At 39.0% G+C, this 25,796-nt stretch overlaps 2 protein-coding genes and 1 non-coding gene across 3 annotated transcripts in view; 2 read left to right on the top strand and 1 right to left on the bottom strand.

The window, feature by feature from the left end:
- Positions 1–20,387, top strand: part of Dnal1 (dynein axonemal light chain 1) — a 42,018-nt gene extending 21,631 nt beyond the window's left edge. The window contains exons 5-8 of the mRNA XM_020166725.2: positions 124–179; positions 11,016–11,142; positions 12,390–12,530; positions 15,499–20,387. Of these exons, the coding sequence (XP_020022314.2) occupies positions 124–179; positions 11,016–11,142; positions 12,390–12,530; positions 15,499–15,539 (365 nt within the window). The 3' untranslated portion in view covers positions 15,540–20,387. The remainder of the gene's footprint in view (positions 1–123; positions 180–11,015; positions 11,143–12,389; positions 12,531–15,498) is intronic.
- On the top strand, positions 4,546–4,629 carry LOC141421829 (small nucleolar RNA SNORD121A). The gene has a single exon (XR_012446519.1). It is a non-coding gene; the product is annotated as a small nucleolar RNA SNORD121A (small nucleolar RNA).
- Positions 20,388–23,189: 2,802 nt separating the features above from the next.
- Positions 23,190–25,782, bottom strand: Pnma1 (PNMA family member 1). The gene has a single exon (XM_020166724.2). The coding sequence runs from the start codon at positions 25,067–25,069 to the stop codon at positions 24,008–24,010; it is 1,062 nt and encodes a 353-aa protein (XP_020022313.1). The 5' UTR covers positions 25,070–25,782; the 3' UTR covers positions 23,190–24,007.
- Between the last annotated feature and the right edge of the window lie 14 nt (positions 25,783–25,796).

Genomic DNA, 25,796 nt, shown 5'->3' with positions numbered 1-25,796 from the left:
TTTTATTAATGTAGTCTTTATATATAGGATATTTAGTCATAAAAATTCTTAAAGTTTTGTTATACTAGATTTGCAGTTGTGTAATATGATTCTCATAAAGAAAATGCTTTCTTTCCACTACAGAAAACTTGAGGATATTGTCTTTAGGAAGAAACAACATAAAGAACTTAAATGGACTGGTAGGTTGTTATTTTTAATTACTTTTTGAAAAAGCACACACTTTCTCTTATTATAAAAATAATATTTGTCCATTGCAGACTTTACAAAGGAAAAAGGCAAGTATAAGAAGTACCTACAAACCCCTGACAATTTAAACATGGCTAACATTTTTATTTACATCTTTTTTAACCTTCTTTTTTAATTCTTCAATGGGTATGTAGATAATGAAACCATACTATATATATTGTTTTGTATCTCTTTTTTTTTTTACTTAAGATGTAAAAAAAGACATTTTTCCATGTCATTTGTTCAGCGTATTTCCTGCGCCTACTTTAAGCCAGGCATTGGTCTAGGCACTAGGGATGGGATAGAATATAAAACAACACTTGCCCTCATAAAACTTACATTATAGTCACAGGAGACATATTAAAAGTTGTCCCTGAGGCACAATAGGGAAGATAGAGTGACAGAAGTCCCCTCTGTAGAAATGAAGATGTAGGCTACAGAGCTACCTAGCTGATGAAGGAACCAGGCCAAGGAATAGCAAGTGAAAATGTGCTAATCCTATATCTGCTTGACATGCTTGAGAGTAAGAAGAGTTGATTGCAGAAAAGAGGGTGGTCCTCAGGGATGTCGAAAGAGAGTCAGGAACCCTACTACATAAGACCTAAGAGGCCATGATAAGACATTAGATTTTTCCCTAGTGTCTTGCAAAGCCTTTGGAGGTTTTAGATCAGAAGATGAGACTTAAGTTTTTAAAATAATTTTCAATCATACCCTACTTTTTTTTGCATTTCTTGAACCCAGAGCCTTCTCAGGCATACTGGGAAAGCCCTCTACTTCAAAGATACACACCAGCCTAATGATAGCTCTTTTTAATACAGCATAATATTTTATTTTATTACCATAATTTATTTAAATCAGTTGTTTTACATATTACTTAACTTGCTCCTAGTTTGGAGTTAGTATACTCCATGCTGTGCAAAATTTCTTTTTAGCTATATTATTGCATCTATCCATGAATAATTCCTTGAATAAATTTCTTGAAAAGGAATTTCTGAGTCCAAGGTCTGAACTTCCTTTTAGACTTTTGTAAGGTGTTATCAAGCTGCCCTTTGGAAAGTTTGTAACAGTTTATAATCCCACCCAAAATATGTAAGGTTTCCCATTTCCCCATACTAACCTTGTACTTTAATTTTTTTCTTTTTGACATTATGTTTTTTGTTTGTTTTTTGGGGGGGGATAGTGGAGTTTGAACTCAGGGCCTCAAGCTTGTGAGGAACACTATCACTTGGAGCCCCTCCACCAGCCCTTTTTTGTGATGGGCATTTTCGAGATAAGGTCTCATGAACTATTTGCCTGGGCTGGCTTCAAACCACGATCCTCTTGATCTCTGCCTCTTGAGTAGCTAGGATTACAGGCATGAGCACTGACGCCCAGCTTTCATTTGTTTATTTATTGGCTATTTGGATTTCCTTCCAAAGAAAGACAGATGAAACAATATTATAAAACATGGCATTTATAGGAAAGATGAAGCTAATTTCTTTTTCTTGTATCTTTTCCCCAAAAGACAATACTTAAAAAATGGTTATTGTTATATAATTCATAAATATTCTGGAGTTTTTTGCTCTTTGTTTGGTGTTTGTTTGTTTGTTTGAGACAGAGTCTTGCTATGTAGCCCAGGCTGGTCTTGAACTCAAGAATCCTCTTGCTTCAGCCTCTCTGTGCTGGGATTACAGACGTGTACCACCATGCACAAGCTGAAAATTTTTTATGGCTCTTTTCCTACCCCCATCCCAATAAATCCAACATGTGCTTCATAAGAAGCAGTAGGAGGCTGAAATTGCAGTGCTACCCAACAACTCCCCAAGACCAGCCAGGCTATTAATGACCATCCCCCATGAATAGGAGTCAGTCTTCAGAGGTTCAAGTTCAGAATTAGCTTGGATTTATTAGCCAATCTCTGAATTATTTTCCCACTTCTATGTGTCTATTTACCCACATAATGTTACTAATACATTTATAAAATTCTTGGGAATTCTTAGTGATCAGATTCTGGAGTTAGGAAAAGGGAATTTCTTCCTCCAAAACAATAACCAGCTTTCTATTAAGATTGACAAATAAAATCTCTAGTGATATATATATATATATATATATAAAAGTTTAATTTGTTTGATGTTTTGTTGACAAATTTAATGATATTTTCTCTCCATTGTCTGAGCCTTAGATAAGAAAGATTCAAATATAGAAACATTATTTGTAATGAGGAAAATATTAAATTATAGTATAGATATTTAGAATTTATTATATTTCAACCTAAGTATTACTTTGAATTATCTATAAAGGAAGCATTTGCAAATAAGTATACTACAGAATTTTGGGGTTCAGTATGTTAGGTGCTTGATATTTCCCCAGTATTTTCAGAATCCTAGATTCTCAAGTATTGCTGCAGAATATAATTTCTTCCATGAATGTAATAAATACTTGAAGACCACAGAAATTATGAGTATAAGATTAAAGGCATGACAGAGGTGTTGGTAGTATACTGGTTAGCATAGTTGCCTTCCAAGAATAAAGGAATGGATGGAGATAGTCTGTGAATCAACCATCACTTGTTTACATCTCTTTGCTTTCTATACACACTATCAATAACACCCAAGTTGTTTTTCTCTCCATGATATATGTGTGTGTTTGGGGTGTGTGTGTGTGTGTATGTGTGTGTGCAAAACCTTTTCTCCTTCTGCATAAACTAAAGAAAAACAAAGCTGCATGAGTTCACATACTAGTGGAATTATTCATCCATACTCACCTGCCTCATAGTATGATTTAAATAGCTGACTCAGTAAATTACAAATGATTATTGAATATGTAAAACAAAATTTTCAATTGAAGGGAAGGAGTTTACTTAGGAAGCCAGGTTTGGTGGCACATACCTGTAATCTTCTAGCACATGGGAGGTTTGGGCAGGAGAATTGAGAGGCCAGCCTGGACTATAAAGTAAGTTCCATTGAGGACAGTGTGAGCTATATAGCCAGACCCTATTTAAAAAAAAAAAAAATCTAAAAATGAACAACTAAATAAACCTACTAGGAAAACTGACTAGTAAAGCAAACTATAAGTCCATTTGTGTCTGAGCTACCTCTGCCTTCCTTTCTCATCTTATTTAATAGGGTTCTTCTCCTAGTTAGTAATCTCTAGCCATCAGCCTTATTTCTCTTCCTTGAACATGCCAATTCATTCCTACCTAAGGACCTCTGTGCTTGCCTTTAAAACACTGTTACCATGGATTTCCTCTATGCTGGCTTCTTCTTAACCTTCACATCTCAGTTAGGATGTCACCCCACACAGGTGACCCAACTACCCTACCATCCTGTATCTAAACCAGCCCTCTAAAGTCAGGAATGCTGATACATATCTGTAATCCCAGCACTCAGGAGCCTGAAGCAGAAGGAGCATGAGCTCAAGACCAGGTTGGACTCTATATAAATTTTCAGGCCAGCCTGGGCTATGTAGCAAGACCATTAAAAAAAAAATTCCCAATATACCCAGCATGCAGAAGTTAAAAGCAAGCAGGAATAACTAAACTTTTATCTGATAAAATAAACTTCAAAATTAGATGAGACAAAGAAGGTCACTACATATTAATAAAGGGTGCATCCATCAGTAAGATATAATTATTCTAAATATATGTGCACTGAATGAATGTTGCTGCACCCAATTTCATAAAGCAAAACTATATGTATAGGAACAGATAGGTCTAGATACAATAATTGTGTGTGACTTCAATATCCCACTCTCATCAGTAGATAGCTCATCCAGACCAAAAAAATCAGTAAAGATGTCTCAGAGTTAAACTGTACCATAGATCAAATAGACTTAATAGATATCCAGAGTATACATTCTTCTCAGCGACCCATGGAACGTTCTCCAAAATAGATCATGTTTTAGGTTATAAAGCAAATCTTAACAAATACACAAAAAAAAAAAACCCAAAATAATTTCCTGTATTTCAACAGATCATAATGGAATAAAACTGTAAATTAATAATGAATGCATGAGCTTGAACAACACACTTTTATTCAGTTTTTTAAATTTCTTTTATTCATATGTGCATACAATGTTTGGGTCATTTCTCTCCCCCTTCCCCGTCCCCTCCTTTTCCCATGTCCCCTCCTTCTCCCCTCCTACCCCCTCGCTACCAGGCAGAAACTATTTTGCCCTTATCTCTAATTTTGAACAACACACTTTTAAATGATCATTGAAGAAATTGAGGAAATAAATTCCTAGGCTCAAATAAATTTCTAGGTTCAAATTCCTAGAATCTTTGGGACATAGCAAAAGCAATGCTAACAAGGAAATGTATAGCTATGAGTTCCTACATTAAAAACTCAGAGAGAAAACAGTGATGTGATAATTTCCAAGCACATATCTGATGATTCCATGTGGAATTTAACTACTGAGTTACTGGGGAAAACAAATCAGAGAGACCGCAAATAAATAATGCAACGATGCACCTCCAGCTCTTAGAAAAATAAGAATAAGTCAAACCCCAAATGAGTAGATGGAAAGAACTAACAAAGATCAGCATAAAAATTAATGAAATAGAGACTAAAAGGACAACACAAAGAATCAGTGAAACAAAGAGTGGTTCTTCAAAAAGACAAACAAGCTTGACAAACCCTTAGCCAAACTAACCAAAAGAAGGAAAGATAGGACCTAAATCAATAAAATTAGAGATGAAAAAGGGGACATTGAAACAGATACCAATGAAATTTAGAAGGGAATTTCATTAAGGGAGTGTTTTGAAAACTGACACTCAAAAAAAACCTGAACGATGTAGAAGAAATGGCAACTTTCTAGGCACATATGAACTACCAAAATTTAATCAAAAGGAAGCCCTTTACTATTTAAACATCTATGACAAACAATGAGATTGAAGTAGTAATAAAGAGTCTCCCAACAAAGAAATGGCTTGGAGTGGATGGATTCATGGTTGAATTCTACCAGTCCTTTAAAGAATTCATACCAATGCTCCTCAAATGATCCCAGAAAATAGAAAGGGAAGGAATGCTACCAAATTCATCCTGTGAAACCAGGATCATCCTAATATCAAAACCGGATAAGGACACAAAAACAACAACAGCAAAACACTATACACCTTTTCCCTTGATTAACATAGATGCAAAGATTCTCAATAAAATACTTGCAAACCAAATTCAACAACATATTTAAAAAATCATTCACCATAATCAAGTTGGTTTTATTCTAGAGACAAAGGATTAGTTCAACATATATAAATCAGCCAATATAATACACTACATAAATAGAATCAGGGACAAAAGTCTCATCTTTAATAGATGTAGAAAATGCCTTTGACAGAATTAAACATCCCTTCATAAGAGCCCTGAAGAAACTAGAAGTAGAAGGAACATACCTCAACATTATAAAGACTATATATGACAAACCTATACCCAATATAATATTAAAAGGTGTAAAACTGAAATCATTTCCTCTAAAATCTGGAATGAGGCAAAGATGTCAACTCTTATTCAATATAGTACTTGAATTCTTGGACAAAGCAATAATGCAAAAGAAAGAAAGAAAAGGGGCACAAATAGGAAAGGAAGAAATCAAATTATCGCTATTTGCAGATGATGATCCTATACTCAAAGACCCTAAAAACTCAGCAAAAAACTCAGATCTTATCAACACTTTCAGCAAAGTAGCAGCATATAAAATCAATGTACAAAAATTAGTAGCTTTTCTACATGCCAATAACAAACATATTAAGAAAGAAATTAGGAAAACAATTCCATTCACAATACCCTTAAAAAATATCTAGGAAAAGAACTAAGGAAGTGAAAGACCTTTACAATGAAACTAAAACTTGGAAGAAAGAAATTGAAGAAGATCTCCCATGTTCATGGATTGTGAGAGTTAATATTGTTAAGATGGCTATTCTGCCAAAAGAGATCTACAGATTCATTGCAGTGCTCATCAAAAACCCAATTACACTTTTCACAGAAATAGTGTGGGGTGGGGAGGGGAGGCCTAAAATTCATATGGAAGCACAAAAGACCCCAAATAGCCAAAGCAATCCTGAGCAAAAAAGAGTAATGCTGGAGATATTACAATACCTGACTTCACATTATACAACAGAGTCATGCTAACAAAAACAACATGATACTGGCACAAAAACAGACCAAAGACCAATGGAACAGAATAGAAGACCCAGAAATAAACCTACATAGCTATGGACATCTGATCTTCAACAGAGGTGTCCAAAACATACATTGGAGAAAAGACAGCCTGTTCAACAAATGGGATTGGGAAAACTGGATTTCTACATGTAGAAGATTGAAACTAGATTCCTGTCTTTCACACTGTTTAAAATTTCAAAATGAATCAAAGACCTTAATGGAAGATCTGAAACTTTGAAATATAGAGGGAAATATAGGGAAAATACTTGAAGATATAGGCACAGGCAAAGACTTTTTGAGCAGGACTCCAGTAGCTCAGGAAATAAAAGGAAGAATTTGCAAATGGGATTGCATCAAATTAAAAAGCTTCTGCACAGCAAAGGAAACAATCACCAGAATGAAGAGACAGCCTACAGAATTGGCGAAAATCCTTGCCAGCTACTCATCTGACAAGGGATTACTATCTAAAATATATGAACAGGACTGGAGGCATGGCTCAAGTGGTAGAGTGACTGCTTTGTTAGAGAAAAAAAAAGTGTTGTAAAAAAATGTATTCCTGAGCAATTTATAGCTTTTGTTGCTATGATAAATGAGGTATTTTTTTCCTCTGACAACTTATTTATAAATAAAAGTTGTTTGTTTTATATACTTATATAATCAATTACCTACAAATACTTTTTAACTATTTACAAATCAGACCTCCCTGAAGACTTCTAAAGCAATGTTATACTATCTGAATTCATTACTTATAACAAACCAAACAGTAATAATAATCCATCATTTTATATGATACAAAATTGAGAGCTTTTACAGTACCTCATAAAGCCCTCCCACTTCTGTAAATTCCAGCACTTCTCTGTATTCACAGAGCAGATAGTTTCTTTTATTTCAATACTCATAATGTTAATTGACCTCAAAAAGTCATAAATTTTCATAGCTGAAACGAACTCTAGAGAACTTCTTGTCCAGATGCTTCATTTCCCAATTTTTTTATTGTGGTGAAACACACAATACACAAAATGTACCATCTTCTCCATTTTAGAGTGCACACTCAGTGGTATTAAGTACGTCTAAATGGTTATGCAACCATCACCACCATCCATCTCCAGAGTGGTCTTCATCTCACAGAACAGAACCTCTATTCTCATATAACAATAAAAGGAAGGAGGAGAAAGAAAACGAGGGAAGGATTGATTGGCTCACAAGCGGAACAGTGATACCAATCTGCTAAGTGCCTCTTCACTCAGTGTCCAGTTTTCCAAAGGGCCAGTTTATTGAATGACAGATTTCACTGAATTGATTCATGCAAACTTCACCAGGATTTTTTACTCATGGATATTTACCAGATTGCTTCACCTAGATCTTCCAAGGAAATTCCATTGCTTGGAATGGTTTCAATATCTTTTGAAATTTTCTTAAAGATTTGTTTAGTGTTAATTTTACTACAGCTCTTTCATTCCAACTGTTGGATTTGCAGTCCATCTTTGTGAAATGTCAGTTTCATATTTTAGACATTGATTAGTGGCTAATGATTGTCAAATGGTTAAAACATAAACACAGTGGTCTAAATTGAGCTGGTTAAATGCTTTTTTCTTTTGAGACAGGGTCTCTCTATGTAGCCAGGCTCGCTTCAAACTCACCACCCTCCTGCTTCAGCCTCCTGAGTGCTTGGATTATAGGTGTATACCTCCACACCTGGCTTAATAAATTCTTATATTTAGGGAAGTACAAAAGCAGTGGAATAAATTGAGATGTTTTGAAAAATATAATTATACCCTAGACATCCAAAATGTGTACAATTGACAAAACAGGACTGGTGGAGTAGTTCAAGTGGAGTACACACCTAGCAAAATGTAAATAGTTGTAATTCGATGTGTATAAGAATTTCTGGTTCCCAAAGTCATATTCCCAAGTCAAGTCCTGAAATGCACTGAAATTTGGTCATGGCAAAACAGGTGCATTCAAATGGCTATAGCTAAACCAAAAATAAATAGATATTTCAAATGAGTGAAAGCATCATTAAAAAAGCTAGCCTAGCTAAAAGAATTTCTAGGCTGGGTGCTGGTAACTCACACCCGTACTTGATAGACTGAGATCAGGAGGATCCCAGTTTGATGTCAGCCTGGCAAAAGGTTGGTGAGGATCTCCATCTCCAAAATAACAAGAGCAAAATGGACTGAGAGGTGTGGCTCAAGTGGTAGAGCACCTCCTTTGCAAACATGAACCCCAATCTCACCAAAAAAAAAAAAAAAAGAAAAAAAAGAATTTCTATCCTATCTTACTCTGCCCTATCTTATCTGAAACAAATTTCTATAATTGCAAGTAAACTTTATTTTAGTAAAACAGCAAAAGAACAAATTCAGCAAGCAGGTAATTTGGAGAATTAGTCAAATTGGCAATATGAAATTGACCAGGAGTCTTTACCAGTACATGTAAACCGACATTAACTAAGTGACAAAACCCAGAATGGAGCTTAAATCTTCTCTTGTTCCCCACTCTGGTGCTAGAGATTGAATCCAGGGCCTCATACATGCTAAGCCCAAGCTCTACCACTGAGCTACAACCCCTCTCAAGCTTAAATCTTCTGATCAGTATTAGTGATTTTTCTGCTACCACACACTTTATAAACTGGAGTGAAGAAGGATGAGGATCCAGGCAATGAACATGTACACAATGAAATTTAAGTTATCTGAAGACTGATTCTTCTCCAACAGGTATATGTAATATAGCGATTAAATCCTTTGGAAAATATGTCAGAATGCTAGCATATAGGGGGCTTGGTTAAATCACAAATTTCTGCTGTAAGAGTGCCAAGACAGGTTGGTTTAAATTTTCCTTTTACTTCAAAAGTATTGCTTCTTCTACTTGGAAAGTTCAAACTAAGATGAAATGTGAGGGAGGGTTGAGATGATACATGGAGTTAACTCAGGCACCCCCATTCTCAACTTTTCCCCTCTGTTCTACCATTATGGGAAATGTATAAGGATCTTAATTCAGGTACATTCATTTTCTCCATAGTCTCTGAAGGGACTGTTGCCAGACATAGACCTAGGGCCCACATTCTAGACATTGCCATGTGGATATAGATAAATGTGGGGAGATAGAGGAGAATTGAGCATCTAATTCATCCTACCTAGTATTTCTTTGGTTTTTATAAAGAAAAAAATCACTATCTTTGTCTAAGGTTATAACAGAAAAATCTTTGTACAACTGTTGATTATATCTAAAATTTAAGAGACAGTATGATATAACCTTTATGCTATAATATAGAAATATCAAGAGCTTAAAACTGAATTTTATCTATCAAAGATATGATGAATTGATGGATGGATAGTGAAATAGATAGATGATCAGATATGATAGGACAAGTACAGTAAGCCTGCATGATTTTGACCAAGTGTAGTCAAAAAATAAATTTGAAGAAACCAAAAGAGACAGGCTCAGATGGCTCACGCTGTTATCCTAGCTACTTGGGAAGCTGAAATTGGGAGGATCATGGTTCAAGGCCAGTCCTGGCAAATAGTTCTCCAGACCCCCATCTCCAAAATAATGAGATCAAAATGGGCTGGAAGTATGGCTCAAGTGGTAGAGTTCCACTGTGCAAGCAGGAAGCCCTAAATTCAAATCCCAGCCCCACCAAAAAAGAAAATTTTTTTTTAAAACAAAGCCTTTAAATTTCCATGTGTGCATCACAGAGCTCAGGTGATACAGAGAAGCTCTCAGTCAATCTCACATTATTGTCAGTTGTGTTTAAACCATTATGTGATCTCCCAAGTGTTTCCCTGCCCTTAATTGTGTGAAAAATATGATAAATTTGCCTCCTAAAAGCAAATGGTGCCAAGAAAGCAAAGCAAAGTTATGGTAATTTTTCTAAGCTGAAGGGGTACAAAATGTGCTCAATTTAAGTGGTAAAGTAAAAACTGAGATTTGTTGAAAGGCAGCATGTCTATAGCAGGGGGTGGTGGTATTATGGGGAAATGAACCAAACACCTTCAGTACAGTACTGAGCAATCCTAGCACTCATGATTTTTCCTGAATGGCAGTCTCCTTGGAGCCATATACCCGTGGATACCAAAGGTCTACTGTATAGGAAAATACTAAGGGTAGACTCTGAACAGTGGGCAGAGGGGTATTTAATATAAAATTCTTTCAACTTTTTTATGTTAAAATTTTTCTGTAATGTTGAGAAAACCCTGAATGTTAGAGCTAGTTCTACTACTTAAAATCAGTGTGGTATTAGGAAAAGCCCTAGGTAACAGAAATCAAATAATTTGCCTTGCCTACCTTAAATCTTTTAAGGGCCAAATAATATAATCTATAGGAAAGTAATTTGAAACTATCATTCAATAAAAGTGATAAAATAGTGCCATTACTTCTCTTGGTAATTTCAGTAGCTATTCTTGGATGTTTTGTGGGTTTTGCTCAGTGAAGCAATCAAAAAAAGGAAGAATTCAGATCAATTTGAAGAGAAGAGAATGTTCGGTTCCATTCCCTTAATGGGAAAACAACATCCACACAATGATCTGCTTTCCTACAAGTGGCCAGGCAGGTCTTAGTTCTCTTTGAAAGCCATCGTCTATTATGTTTATAAAGAAGGAGGCAGAAGGAAAATGTTAAAAATAAGCATGTGAATCATCAGATTGCTTTCTTTTTCAGGAAGCAGTTGGGGACACATTAGAGGAACTCTGGATCTCCTACAATTTTATCGAGAAATTGAAAGGAATCCATGTAATGAAGAAATTGAAGATTCTCTATATGTCTAATAACCTGGTAAAAGACTGGGGTAAGCTGAGAGTGGTTCTGGCTAACCTACCTCCTGTTTATAGAAAGTAATAGGAGCCAGGTGTGATGATACTCCTAATCCAGCACTCAGGAGGCTGAGGCAGGAAGATCACAAGTTCGAGGCCAGCTTGGGTTCCATAGTGAGACCATGTCTCAAAACAAACAAACAAAATCAAAGAGAAAAAAACATATAGAAAAAAATATGTAAAATGGGAACCTTTATTTCTAAGCACAGAGAGCAATTGCTACAGAAGTTCCTATATTTCCCATAGAAATAACTATGAGAATTCCTAAATGCATTTACATAGAATAAATATGATAAAAAAAAATTTTTTTAATCATTGTCTAAATGCTGAATGAATCCTTTAAACTTAGTAATTCTTGGGTGGAAGATGTTCAATATCTGTATTGCATAGCCCTTTATTGTACATTATTCATTCAGCATGTGTTAAAGACCTGTTGTATGCCATGAACTATGACAGACTTTTGATATACATAGTTGAATAGGACACTGTCCCTGCCCTTAAGGAGTTCACAGCTTAGTGGAGAAAATTTGTTTATGAGCAAGTAATTATAAAACTGTGTGATAAGTTTGCAATAAAGATTTGAATGAGTTGCTTTAAGAATTCAAAGGTGTGCCAGGGGCTGGTGACTCATCTTGTAATCCTAGCTACTCAGGAGGCAGAGATCAGGAGGATCTCAGATCGAAGCCAGCCCAGGCAAATAGTTTGTGAGACCCTACCTTGAAAATACCCAACACAAAACAGGGCTGGTGGAATGGCTCAAGCAGTAAGAGCACCTGCCTAGCAAGCATGAGTTCAAACCCAAGTACTATTAAAAAAAAAAAGAAGAAGAAGAAGAAAAGAAAAAAGAAAAAAAATCAAAATTGAGGAAAATTTGACTAGAGACAAAGGCAGTGTAACTTAGCCTGCACTGAGTCAGCACAACGTAGTGAAGACCTGTTGCTGGAGATTGAGTTGTTCTTTTCACCACTCACCTTCATCTCTTTTCCTCCCATCCTTAGGCTAGCATTAAAGATAGAAGAGCTAGGTCTTCATTCTCCCTCGCATCCCATAATGTCCTCAGAGAATGAGTTCATATGGTAAAATTTCTCTAACCCTCTTCAAAATCTTAAACACTTGCCCTGCATAGTCACAGATTGAAGGCTAGTAAATGGAATTCATTCTCCAGAATTGTAACAGTACAATTTAACCATTTTTATATGGAAAGCATTCTTTGTACTTGTAGCTGAATTTGTGAAGCTGGCAGAACTGCCATCCTTGGAAGACCTGGTTTTTGTAGGCAATCCCTTGGAAGAGAAACATACTGCAGAGGGCAACTGGATTGATGAGGCAACCAAGAGAGTGCCCAAACTGAAAAAGCTGGATGGTGAGTGACTGCAGGGTAGCTTGGAAATGTTTTCCAGGAATAGAAATTGAGTATTTGGCATAGGATCATGACAAGGAGCAAAACTAAAGAAAGTGATGGGGTAACAGCATGTGTTATCCCATCTTTAAGGCCATCTCTGTCCATATGAAATTTAATGACCTAGTTAGTATTAAGCCAAGGTGAGATGAAAAACTTCTAGGATATTTAGATTGGTAGAAGATCATTCTTAGACCTAAAGCTTATAAGAAAGTGAGGCTTATTCTCAAGTCACAAAAGCATTATTTAGTGGAATAATTACACATAAATGATAAGTAGCTGCTTTTTCACTGATGGATCAAAATTGTGGCATTCTCTCTTACTTACTCCCCCTTAATTATATTTTGCCGGTTCCTAGGATCCATGTTGAAATCAGTAGATATCCTGACTGACTGGCCCAGTCCAGCTCTACCATTTAGCTTTTGTGACATTTTGCTGCTTAATTAATCTCAGCAAACCTTGTTCGTTTGTACTGTAAAAACATGAGATGATAATGCCATTAGTAATCATTTTCCAATATACATAGTAGTGTTGTTATAAGGACTAAATGGAATAATCTGTTAAATATTGTACTTAGCACAAAGTGTTCAAAAATATTATTACCATTATTACAATCATTTTGATTTTAATAATCTAAAAATTCAAATGTATGAATTTATATTTCAATATAAATTCATTTTGACTTTGAACTCAATTCAGTTGTTAAGAAATTTAATCCGTTTTTCCTAAAGTGTCCCTGAGATTATGCCATCATTCAAGGGCCCAGACATGAAATAAAGTCCTCTAGTCATGGATCAGTCATCCCCAAGGTTTACCACTGAGATATGTATTATCCCCATTCCCATGGCCTCCTCATCCTGCCTGCTCCCTGCCACATCCTTGCTACACTTGGGTTGGGGAAGTGCTTTTTTGAGAATGAGATCTTTGATGGCCATATGATCATCTCCTTAGCTAAAACACAAACATTCCTCTGTGGGTCTTATCTCTTCTTGTTTATGCTATCAAGAAGCAGGGCCAGGATTCCTACTGTTCTAGAACCCACAGACCTTTCTCTTTTGCCATTTTTGGAAAATAGCTCTTGAATCCCCATTCTGGGATGGCATGGTGGCTCACATCTTTAATCTGAGCTACTCTGGAAGTGGAGATTGGGAAGGTGGCAGTTCAAGGTTAGCTCAGGCAAAAAGTTAGTGTATGGTGGCTGTGGTCCCATCTACAAGGGAGGCTATAGGTAAAAGGATTATAGTCTAAAGCTCACCTTGGGCAAAAACATGAGACCCTACCTGAAAAATAACTAAAGAAAAAGGGGCTAGGGGGGCATGGCTCAAGTGGTAGAGCACCTGCCTAGCAAGCACATGGCTCTGAGTTCAAACCCAAGAACCATCAGAAAAGAAAAGAAAAAAGAATCACCATTCCCCTCCTTTTACACATTATTCTGCCTCTTCTCATGAACAGGATCTTCTCAGTGATCTTAAGCTTTTCAAAAGCAAAACCCAGAAGACTCATGTTCTCCTTCTGTTTTCAGTACTGCCCCTAAAACAAAACAGTCATGCACAGAGCTAACTAGCCCACCTGTTGAATGCAAGAAAGGAAAACACTTTGAATAAAATAAGCACTCTCCAACAGATGATGGTGGTAATGACTGTCATCACACTATATATCAAAGGCATATTGTCCTTACTGTCTTCATCACCATACATGCATGAGAGTCATATCCAGAGCCGAGAGACCTCCCTGTTCCTAACCCTTCTCTCTTCCTCACCACCTTGCATCTCTGAGTTCCATGTTTAGTCCTACTTTGTGTCTCTTCATCCTTCCCTTACTACAATGATCTAAAATTTTATCCACCAACTTCCTATGACTGTCCTTCTTAAATGGGGCTGCATCCCTATGGGAGGACATTTTAGAATCTCTAGGGAAGAGAGTAAAGGAGACATGGATAACTTGAAAAATTTACAAGTGATTCTGATATCCCTCCAGAGGAAGAGAGATACTCTCATCCTCCATTTAGGAAACTATTACCTTAATAAAAGGCCCTTATGTAGTTCTTTTCCTATACCAAATATTTTATATATGTGTGCATCAGCTTAGATTAAGGTATAGTTACTATGCATGTTAAAAGTGTATGATTTGATAAGTTTGACATGTATACATGCCTCTGAAGCCATCACCATGGTCAACATAATGAACGCAAGCATAAGTTTCCTTTTTTTTGTAATCCCTCACTCCTGCTTCTTGCCACCACCCTTCCCAAAGCAGTCATTGATCTGCTTTCTGTCCCTTTAAATCAGTTTGTATTTTCTAGAGGTTTATATAAATGGAACTATGCAGAATGTTCCTCTTTTCCCCTTCTAGACACATACCTAGAGATAAAATGACAAAGACAGATTACCTCTTGTGGAGAGGTACAGGAAAAATCAGGAAGAGGCAAACAGACTTCTAAAATACCATTAATGTTCTAATTCCTCAATTGGGTAGTGAGTATTATTTATTAGTTTGTGACTCTTTTAATGATTTAGGCTGCATTTGTGTAAATGAATATTTCACAATGACAAAGAAGGGCTGGGGATGTGGATCAGTGGTAGTATGTGTGCTTAGCCTGTGCAAGGCTCTGGGCTCAGTCTCCAGCACCAAAAAAAAAAAAGGGTGTGGGGAAGGAAGAAGGAAGGAACAAGGAAGACTCTATACATATTCACCCAATGAAATATGAAATGGAAATGAGAATGAAAGAGAAGATAGGTATGGTGGCTCACACCTATAATCTCAGCACTTGGGAGGTTGAGGTTAGAAGCCAACATGGGCTGCATAGCAAGTTGAAGACGAGCATAGGCTACATATTTAGACTCTTTGTCTCAAAAAAAGCAACAGCAACAACAACAAAAGAATTTTAACAGTCTGTTGAGAATGACCAGAAATAACTTTTTTTTCATTTTAGGCACTCCTGTGATCAAAGAGGATGAAGAAGATGAAAATTAAGGCCATATTTTCCACTTTGTGTTAATTTATTTAAATGTCATGGGAACAATAGATAAGCTTTGTATAACTATCTACTTTAAAGATTCTGTGTGGAACAAAAGGTTCTTTAAAAAAAAAAAATCCCTTACTTCCATCTTTTTTAACTTACTCGATGTTTCTCCCCCAAACCAGTAATATCCACTTAGTTCTCTTCATTTGACACTACAGATTTTCCAGTTACGAACTGTGTGGCCCCATCCACTGAAAGTTATAGACCGGTTATTTTTAATAGCAAGGGAACAAATGTTCTTTATTCGGTTTGTTTAGTATTTTTTAGGCCAGTCATTTAAAAGATACATTTCAAATCTATAGAAGGTCCATCTCCTTATGCCTCAGAAGCACAAATGTGTCATGCCTTTGGTTAAGGGGGGGAAGCCAGTTTGTAAACTGAAGAATCACTCCCAAGGTGATGGGAAGAGGTCCTCTTAGAAATACAGCAGAAGCCCTAGAATCAAGCTTGCAAAATCCAACTGAGTACTCTATGGTGAAAAAAGGAAGAATTAATATCTTGGAGGCCTTCTAGACCATGAAATATTTTATTATTTGTTTTTCCAAAAACATGTGCATTGTTAATTGGAATTTAGGTTGTGTTTACATGCACAGCCACTTGAGTCATCGTGTACAATTGGTCAGTCTGTTATCTGGGTCAGTGGCTAAAATGACTGGCACGATCATTCCTTTGACCAGTAATGTAGCCATGTTACTCATATGGACCTGGCCTTAAGCACACTTTTTGGTTTATAATTCCTTATATGTTTAAAGCAGTAGTCAATAGTTCTAACCTAAATATTGACCATTGATATGTGTCAAAATTTGCCCTAATGATTTGGTCTGGTGACCCTCACTGCTATGGTTATAAGGGTACAGACTTAAAGACTGAAGTTGGTACCTCTTGATAAATGAGATTTAGTATTTCAAAATATATTTTTTTGAGAAGTCCTAAGTTGAACAGCTCTTAAAGTGTGTTATGTAAGTGGTTGTGGAGGGAAGGGAGAAGAGATATGTCAATATGGGATCACAAGCAAATGGCAGCATGTTTGAGGATTGTCCCCTATGTGAAGCTTGTAGGTGACTTAACCTCAAAATTGCAAAGCAATAGGTAGGTACAGAGATTAGAATGTATCATGTAAGAAAAGAATATTCTGGAAAATGCGAGACGTCATGCATTTTCCAGATAAAGTCCAGAGCAGGCCTTGACTGAATCACTGGTAGACTGCAGAAAAGAAGTCAGGACCTTGCCACGTTGTGCCTAAAGTCTCCATCAGAGACTATTGATTCTTGTTCCCCTATCTGCATGCTTGATTTTACTTCCGTGAAATCACAGTGAAAGAGGGGACAATCATTTTTTTAAGTGATCAAGTAAGTAGTCCTAGGTTTGAGAAATTTGCAGCAATCATTTAAATATGAACTGATGTCTCTAAAACCCACTGTGATCAAAAGGACCACTGCTTTGACAATCAACTCTAAGTCCAAACCAGAACACTTATTCTAATACCTTTTCAGCTTCCTTTTAGCTCTTCCTTTCAATCTAACAGGAAGAAACCTTTACCCCGCCTGGCTTATGCATTCAAAAGACCTTCGGATTTCTTTCTTCATTATCCGTGACTGTAGTTTAAGGCCCATAAACTGAGAGGGAAGCTGGATCTTCTTTATGCTTGCTTTGTATTTCATCCAGTAGGCAAACTTGAAGCCATTTTGTCACGTGTGGTATGTATGTCACGTGTGGGTGTGTTTTCTAAAAGTTACTCTGGAACTGAACATGACAGTAAATGGATGACTTCATATTGAACTTATTTGTGAAATGGCTTTAGTGTTTTTCTGAATTCTCTAATACAGAAATTAGTTTCCTCTCTTCATACCCGCCCCCCTCCATGGTGGGGACTGTGGCTTGAGCCCAGGGCTTTGTGCTTACAAAGCAGGTACTTTACCACTTGAGCCACACCTGCAGTCCATTTTGCTCTGGTTATTTTTGGACTTGTGGTCTTGTGAACCCTTTCCCTGGGCTAGCCTCAAATGGCAGTCCTCCAGATCTCAGCCTCCCAAGTAGCTTGGATTATAGGCGTGAGCCACCATCCCCTGGAAGTTTTCTCTTTTTTTCCCTTGTTTCTTAACATTTTGCAATCTCTGGTAGTTCTCAGAGAAATGTAATGGGCTTTTCTGTGTCCATTTCACACTAAATTCATATTCAAATATTTGAATGGCTTCTATGAATCCCTGTCTCTGGAATTAAAGCTAGAATCCATGCAGTTAGAAAACAGAAGGTCAGGTATGTGAGGAAGTTGAGGATATCCTCTCAAATTTTTTCTGAAGTCATCTTTTACTGCTGGAAATTTAATTGATAGAAAATGCCTTAGGATTATGCCTCAGATTAGATATTTGACCCAGTTGGAATGGATGCTGTCTCCTGTTAGTGGATTATTTAAACTTTTTACTTCTAATCTTATAAATGATAATAGAGCTTCAGAATCAGTTCAGTGTTTACTTTTTCCACAATAAATTTTACTTTAGTCTTCCAAGGAACTCAACTTTTCTATGTTCTCTAATTCTAAGCTTAGGGCCATATTGTCTAGCCAGGCCTTGAGAGTTTTTTGTGTTCTCTGTTTATAAGGAGTTTGTTTCTTTAAGACAGAGCGTTGGCACTATTTACATTTGGGGCCCGACATTTCCTTGTTGTGGGGGCCGCCCTGTGTATTGAAGGACATTTAGCAGCATCCATGGCCTCTACTCCATGCCAGTAGCTCTCTCTCCAGTTGTGACAACAAAAGATGTCTCCAGACATTGTCATCTGTCCCCTGGGGCAAGCAGTGAAAACAAATTCTCCCCCAGTTAAGAACCAAAGCTTTTTGCTCCAACATTCCTGTTGTCCAGGGTCCATTCATTTTCACTCTGAAGCCATGGACCACAAGAGCTGTATGAGAGAAAGTGATGTGTTTCATCATCATAGATGGAAGGAACTGGCCAGTGGTGGTTCCCTTTTTTGTAATGCTCAATTTCATAAATTTTACATCATTCTAGAAACTCAGGGCTGGAAGGTTCAGCTTATCTTTTTTCACCAGGGTCTCAAATTTTTTTGTGAGCATCCTTGCTTATCTTCAGACAGTGATTATTAACCTACCTCTCTGTTACTATCAACAGAATCCAACTTCACAATAGATTTTGCTTTGTCTCTGAAGTTGAATATTTTGAGTATAAGTTAGAAAGCAGATCATCATTCACAATGCACAAACTATTGCAGCCGTGTATGATTTGTTATATATGAAAGTTAGCAGGTGTAGTATTGAGTTTGAGTCTGCACAGGATGCCATCTCATAACTGGATCCATCCATGTATAAGGCACACCCAGGAAACTTCTACTTAATTGGTGTTTCTTCTGACACTCTTCTGCCAGTGGATGAGGAGTGATTCTTTACTGTTGACCTATTCTCAGAGTTTAATGATGCTTAGAGAGTTGGAATCTTCTACCTGGGCTTTTCTTGGGGTGAAATGGAAAAGCAAATGGTTTTTCTGAGAAGGTTGGATTTAATCATTCACTTAACTTGGGGGAAGTGCCAAAGCATCGATCATGAGTCGCTCTTGTCTCTCTGCATTAGAAACCACCAGTTCACCAAGACCTTAGACATTGTAATGCTGATAAAGGGAGAAAACTGCTGAACTGCAAGCCATGCTTTGCCAGAAATTCCTTCTTTCTGTGGGCTGTTTAATGCATTATAAATAGTGGAACAAGATTCAGTGTAGCAAGAGTTAGTACTTCTTCTGACACAGCTAACTTCATCAGATTCCTTTATCTTTAGTATGGCATATGGTTTTCTTCTTGTGAAACTAACAAAATAGGTGCAATTGTTTAAATTAAGAGGTACACTTAAAAATCACTGAACTTTTAGAAATGCTATATATTTATCTCCATTCCTTCCTTTATATTAATTGGTAACTGCAAAGGAAGACAACTGAAAGGAAAAACTGGACTGAGTCTTCTGACCTAAGATACATTGGCAAAACTTTTCACTTGACACATGGTGACATCATAATTGAAGTCTAGTTAATTTCCCATATTGGGCAGGTTAGAGGGGAACCAGGCAGCCAAATTATCAGGGAGGTGAGGGAGTAAACTATTTTTCAGTAGATTTGCACTTTAAATTATGAACTGGCTATTGGTAGAGAACTTCCACAGATAGCTGGATAAATGCTTAGCCTGAACACAGCTGCTAGAGAATCAGAGCTCACCCTGCTCTAAGTCCCCATGAGCAGTTGTTCTCTGTGGGCTGATCAGTCAGGATTTCCCAGCTTCCCCTGGGTCATCTTCCATGTCTCCTATGTCCACAGTCATCCCTCTGGGGAATGTCAGGTAATTCTCCCACTCAGAATAGAAACTTTGTGATTTGTCTTATATCTAGATTTTCAAAACTCATTTCAGTGTTGGCTAAATTGAACCGTGGCTGAGTTCCGTGGGGTTGGGAAGATCTTTGCTTCTTTGATCAGTAGGGGTAACTGCCCTCCGAGGTGCTATTACCTGGAGGGATCACAGCGGTCAAAAGGCTGGTAAGATTGTCCATATATCCAGTGCTTCTCCTAGGTTGTCAGTTACCATCACCCTTGTCATTTCAATTGGCTTCTAGAACCAATTCCATTCTGAAGAACATTTTAACATCTATTAATACTTTGGTAATAATCTTTTATACACAGGAATTTTGTAGCATGACTTTATGACTAAACTTATTGTGTGTTAAATTATTTAGAAATATTGAGTTTCTGAATGTTATTTTGTGAGACTTGTTTTAAAATAGTAATAAATTGTGTTATTTTATAAAAAAAGTGTCTTTTTTATGTGATCATTAGTTTTAGCTAATGCATACTATGTGAACTTCAGTAATACTCAATTCTGAAGAAATTCAGCCCTTGGATAACACAGTCCATGCAGCTTGTGGGAGTGGGGAGAGGGAGAGACAGAGATAGAGACAGGGAGTAAGATAGACAACAGAGAGAAGGGGAGAGCCAGGATGGTGGCTCACACCTGGAATCCTAGCTACTCAGGAGGCAGAGATCAGGAGGATCGCAATTTGAAGCCAGTCCGGGGAAATAGTTTGAGAGACCCTATCTTGAAAAAAATCCATGACAAAAAGGTTGGAGTGGCTCAAGGTGTAGGCCCTGAGTTCAAACCCCAGTACAGCAAAAAAATAAAAAGTAGTGACAGCAAGTCACTACTGTATTTATTGTTCCTGGTCCTTGCCTTACTTCCAGATGTGCACAAGATAAAGGCTAGTAGGCCCTTGAGATGAGCGGCAGGAATAACCCAGCAACATTGGTCACATCACGTTTTGTGGCACATAGTCTGTGCTGTCCGACAAAATGTAATCTCGGTCATGGGACTAGAGTGCAGTTTCTACTTCTTAATCCACGGCTCTTTGATGATCAGGATAGGGGTTTTGCTGCTGTACTTAAAAAGCAGACAAATTTTAATTTCTGAGCCTGTAAAGCTCACTTCAAATCATAATAGTTCATAGTTTTGTTTCCTAGATCAAAAGATGGGCATCTTGGGGAGGGGGGGGACTAAGGCAGGAGGGTCACAAGTTTGAGGCCCACCTGGGCTATATGGTGAGTTCTAAGCCAGCTTTAGCTACATAGTTTGTCTCAAACAAAGATGGCTATCTAGGATCCTGACATTGTTTTATGTCATATGTATTATATTAAATATATATATATGTGTGTGTTTATGTATACACAATTGTTATATATAATAGAAGACCTTATCTCCTAAGATGCAATCAACTCTGCAGTTATAAAAAGAAGGGATAGCCCTGTGTGGTGGCACACGTCCATAATCCCAGTACTTGGGAGGCTGAGACAGGAAGATCAGGAGTTTGAGGCTAGCCTGAGCTGCACAGTGAAACCATGTCTCAAAGAACTAAAAATCAAAGCTACAACTCCTACATACAGACATTGGATGTCCCTAACATACTGAGTGAAAAATGAGGGACCTCCCATTTGTTTTTAAGAATAATGTGTATTATAAGGAAATGTCACAATGAAACTCCCTGTATAACTACCATAAACAAAAATATCTTTAAAAAAAACAAAGGATAGGAAGGTAAAACAAACCCTGTCCAGGGGTTGGTACCAGTGGGAAGGGAGAGGACGTAAGGGTGTAGGAAGGCAAATATGGTAGAAGTACTGTGTACTCAGTATGACAATGGAACAAAAAAACCTGGAACAATGAGACCTGTTGAAACTGTTCTAAGGGGTGGGGGGATAAAGGCAAAAGATGGAGGGGGTGGGATCTAACTAGGATATAATGTAAGCACTTTGTAAATGTCACAATGTACCCTGGGTACCACTATAAAATGCTGATAAAAATTTTAAAAGTACGGACTGGAAGGGTGCCTGGTTAGCGTGTGTAATAAAAGGTGTGTGTATTAAGTGTGCAGATGGAATGTGTGTTGGGGTCGGGAGACCGATGTGCTACTCTTACACAGTGGGAGGAGGGAGTTTTCAGACTATTGAGGGGAGAGTGAGTGGATGCCTGAAGAGAGTGTGAAGTGGGGGGGATGCTGGTGGAATGGAAGGGGAAGTTAGGAGTCCGATGGATGAGGGACAAGGACACTACAAATGTTTGTGGGGGAACTGAAGATATGTACATTGGCTGAAGGAGAAAGAGGGTGGACAAGAATGTGCATTTGTGAGGAGAGGAATCAGAGAGAGGTACAGAGATGATGTGGGAAGAAACAAATTGCTAGAAAAACCTGGAAAAGCACAGGAAGTGGCCTTTATAAGCCAGGTAACGTATGGTTGTTTCATCAGCTATAATTTTAAAGCCTTACTAAATGGAACCCCCATAGAACATTTAATGTTCAGGTAATCACCTCTGGATTTACTAAGTGTCTCAAAGGTGAACATCTGTAGTCACTCAAATCTCTACAGCCAAATACACATCTGAAAGCCTTTCCCCCTTTTCTTATCTTGGATAAAATGGCTGCTATAAAACAAGTGATTCATTTTACTTGGGTGTGATGTTATAGTTATTTCTTCAGGGAAGTTTTTAGCTACAAAGTAATTTTACATATTTGGCTGTTCTGGGACTTGAACTCTGGGCCTTCTGCTTGCTAGACAGGTGCTCTACCACTTGACCCATGCTCCCAGACCTGCAAAGTGGTCTTAAAAGGGAGAAAAAACACTGGCAAATAGCCTACTAAAACCCATTTCAGGATTTTTCATATATATATATAAAAGTTGGCTGTATGGAATTTGAACTCAGGGCCTCAAGCTCTACCATTTGAGCCATACTCCCATTAATTTAATAAAAAATTTTTACGTAAACATATTACATCTATTTAACCTAGCATTTTCCTTCAAGAAAACATAAAGACTGAGTACATAAAATGGTATTGCTATTTAAACTCGCATAGTAATTGTGGTTAGATTTTGTTTTATGACATGGGAGAAAGTCTTCATAAGAAAAAAGGATATAGAGGGCTGGAGGAGGGGTTCAAGCACCTGTTTTGCAAGCATGAAGCCTGAAGCCACAAAATCCCAGTCCCACCACCACAAAAAAAAAACAACAAAAAAGAGCTTAATTACACTGAAAATTTTTATACATGTCAGAAAACCAAGAAGACAACAGAATTTTAAAAGTATTTTTATTTGTATATATTTACTTGATAATTTCAAATTTAGAACACTTAGAATCACCATGAGCAGAATTATGCCATGACAAAGATGTGACATGGGAGAATGTGTCACTGTGTAACTAGTTTGATCAACCTCCCAGGTAATTTGTACCTGTCTTATACAGTGAAAAACTGACTTTCACAGCTCCATATTTTTTCTAACATCCCATTTTGTAGTCAAAGAATTCAGTTAGACGGATCCAGATGTTGAAAGATGAGAAAGAAATCTGCATTGTAAAACTGAGTAAAATCATCTAATAAGTGCACATTTTTTCCAATTAATATAAATCAGGAACAGCTGACAGTAAACAAACTATTCACGGTATTAGTAACAAATGTTAACAGTTCACATTATTACTGGACACTTCCTGCAAGCCAGGCTCTGTACTAAACATCTGAACATGCAATGTCACATTTAATTAAGATATCTTGATGGTAAGTGTCCCAGGTTCATGGTTTTCACAACTGAGGATGCCTTGATGACAGCTTGCACCAAGCACTTGTGTCCAAGTCTTTCCCTGGCATTTAAGCCAGCATGACCCACTTGTATTTTTTGCAACAATTCATGGTGCTCCGCTTGAACAATTTTACAAATGTTACAGGAATATACAGGCCTGACTCCCCTGCCCCGCCCCCCCCCCACCACAAAAAAAGCAACAAAAAACAGAACAGGGCTAGGTCTTTACTTCTCGAGGCAGGCCTGTATGACGGCACAAGGACACGGAAAGCAGCTCTCATCTAGGTCTGCACAAAAGCCTCCTCTCCGGGGACTCAGAAGTGACCCTCCAGGCCTAACTGCAGGAGGGCGGCCTCAGCCTCCTCCTCCTCCTCTTTGGCCTCCTCCTCACGGATCTGCACTAGCAACTGGAAGAGGTTAGGGGCCGGCCCTTCTGCAGCCCCGGTCAGCCACAGCTGCCTTCGGATGGCCCCACTATGGTTGGCTCCCGCAATGACCTGCTCCAGGCGGGCCTGGTTCACGTTATCTTTATCAATGGCCCCCTTCTCCACCACCTTTTGCAGCAGAGGCTCCAGACGAATGACGTAAGCTGATAACTTTTCTCCCGGGTTCTGGTATGTGTTCAGAAACCTGACCTGCGCATCCCTGGAACTCTCAACGCTCCCAAACACCTGCTCCAGAGCCTTCAGGCATTCAGCGGTGGTTATGGCAGGGTTGTTGGTCTTGAGGATGCGGATGACATCAGCGGCAGGGCCTCTCAGACTCTCCATCAAACGCCTTCTCTTTTCTACATCAGACACCTGCCACTCCTCTATGACTTCATTAGTGTGCTCCAGCCAGGGATCAAAGGTCTCCTCCCCAGGCCCCGGGATGTCCCGCCCAGAGAACAGCGTCAGTTTCTTGTACCATATAGATTCAACAAGGGGCTGAATGACATTATCCAAAATATAGTTGAGCATCTCTGCTGGCATTTCTGGGCCTGGGACTGGAGCAGGGTTTTGAAACCCAAGGACACGGGCAACATCTTGCACGGTCCACCCTTCTCTAGCTAGAAACAGGTGCAACCTTTCTAAAAACTCAGCATCGGAAGTGGGGGGCTTAAAGATCACCTTCCAGACCCCTCCTTTGCCTGGCATCTCCCTGGGGATCGCGGAGTAATCGACAGCGCCAGTGAGCTCTAACAAGGCTGCTTTGGCATTCTCTTCCCTCCAGAACATTCTCCCAAGTACTCGATAGGGGACCTGGGGCATCGCAGCCTGGAGGGTCTCTTCAATTTCTGCCTCATCACAGTTCACCGGGATCCCCCACACCAGTAGAGCCCTCTGGGCGTTCACATCCATCCCCCTGCACCAGTCTTCCAACAGTGTCATCGCCATTTCCCCAACGAGCAAGGGCGCCAATTCTACAGATGCGGATTAGACTGGCTCACCGTGTTCTTGGCCTTGGGACAGTAGACACTTCCCCCCAAGAAGGCTGCAAGCTTCACGCGACCACAATTAACAAATGACCCGAGTCCTGGTCTCGCCCTTTCCCTGCCCCAAACTCAGTCCTGGTGGGGGGTGGGGGGTCTCCACGCAGCAGAGTCTCGTGAATGCTCAGTCACGCGGCCGTCGCCATCTTGCACCGGGGGCCGGGGGCCGCAGCCTGGGCGTCGCGTAGCCGGCGGGTGACGAGGAGGGATGGCCACAGGAGGGCAGGTGCCTCGGGGGCGGGAGACAGCCGGGTGAGGTCGCGGGGGGTGGCCGCTCCTCGGATGCCCGGCGCTCGCTCGCAGTCGCTCCCGGAGTCGGCCAGGCGTTCGCGGCTGCAGCCCGGACTTAAGGCGAGCGAGAAGCGGTGGTTTGGCGGGAGACGATGTCCCAAGGTCTCGACGGCGGCGGCCAGGCCAGCCGGTCAGCGGCTTCCTCGCGGACGCACGGACCCCTCCGGGCGGCGGAGGCAGCAGAGAGGCAGCGGGAGGATAGAGAGGTGAGGCTGGAGGCGGCGGCGGCCGCCAGCGCAGGTAGGGGCGACCGAGCGCGCTGGCAGCAGCGGCTCAGCAAAGCGCGCGCTCCCCGCAATCCGCCGCGGCCTTACTGCCGCAGTGGAGGGCAGGGCCGGCCT

Source organism: Castor canadensis, chromosome 3, assembly GCF_047511655.1.
Source record: "Castor canadensis chromosome 3, mCasCan1.hap1v2, whole genome shotgun sequence".
NCBI lineage: Eukaryota > Metazoa > Chordata > Mammalia > Rodentia > Castoridae > Castor > Castor canadensis.
This window is presented reverse-complemented; position numbering and strand designations above follow the sequence as displayed.

Bases quoted from the DNA above. Each gene is read 5' to 3' on its own strand.
- Pnma1 (XM_020166724.2), bottom strand. From the start codon at position 25,069: ATGGCGATGACACTGTTGGAAGACTGGTGCAGGGGGATGGATGTGAAC.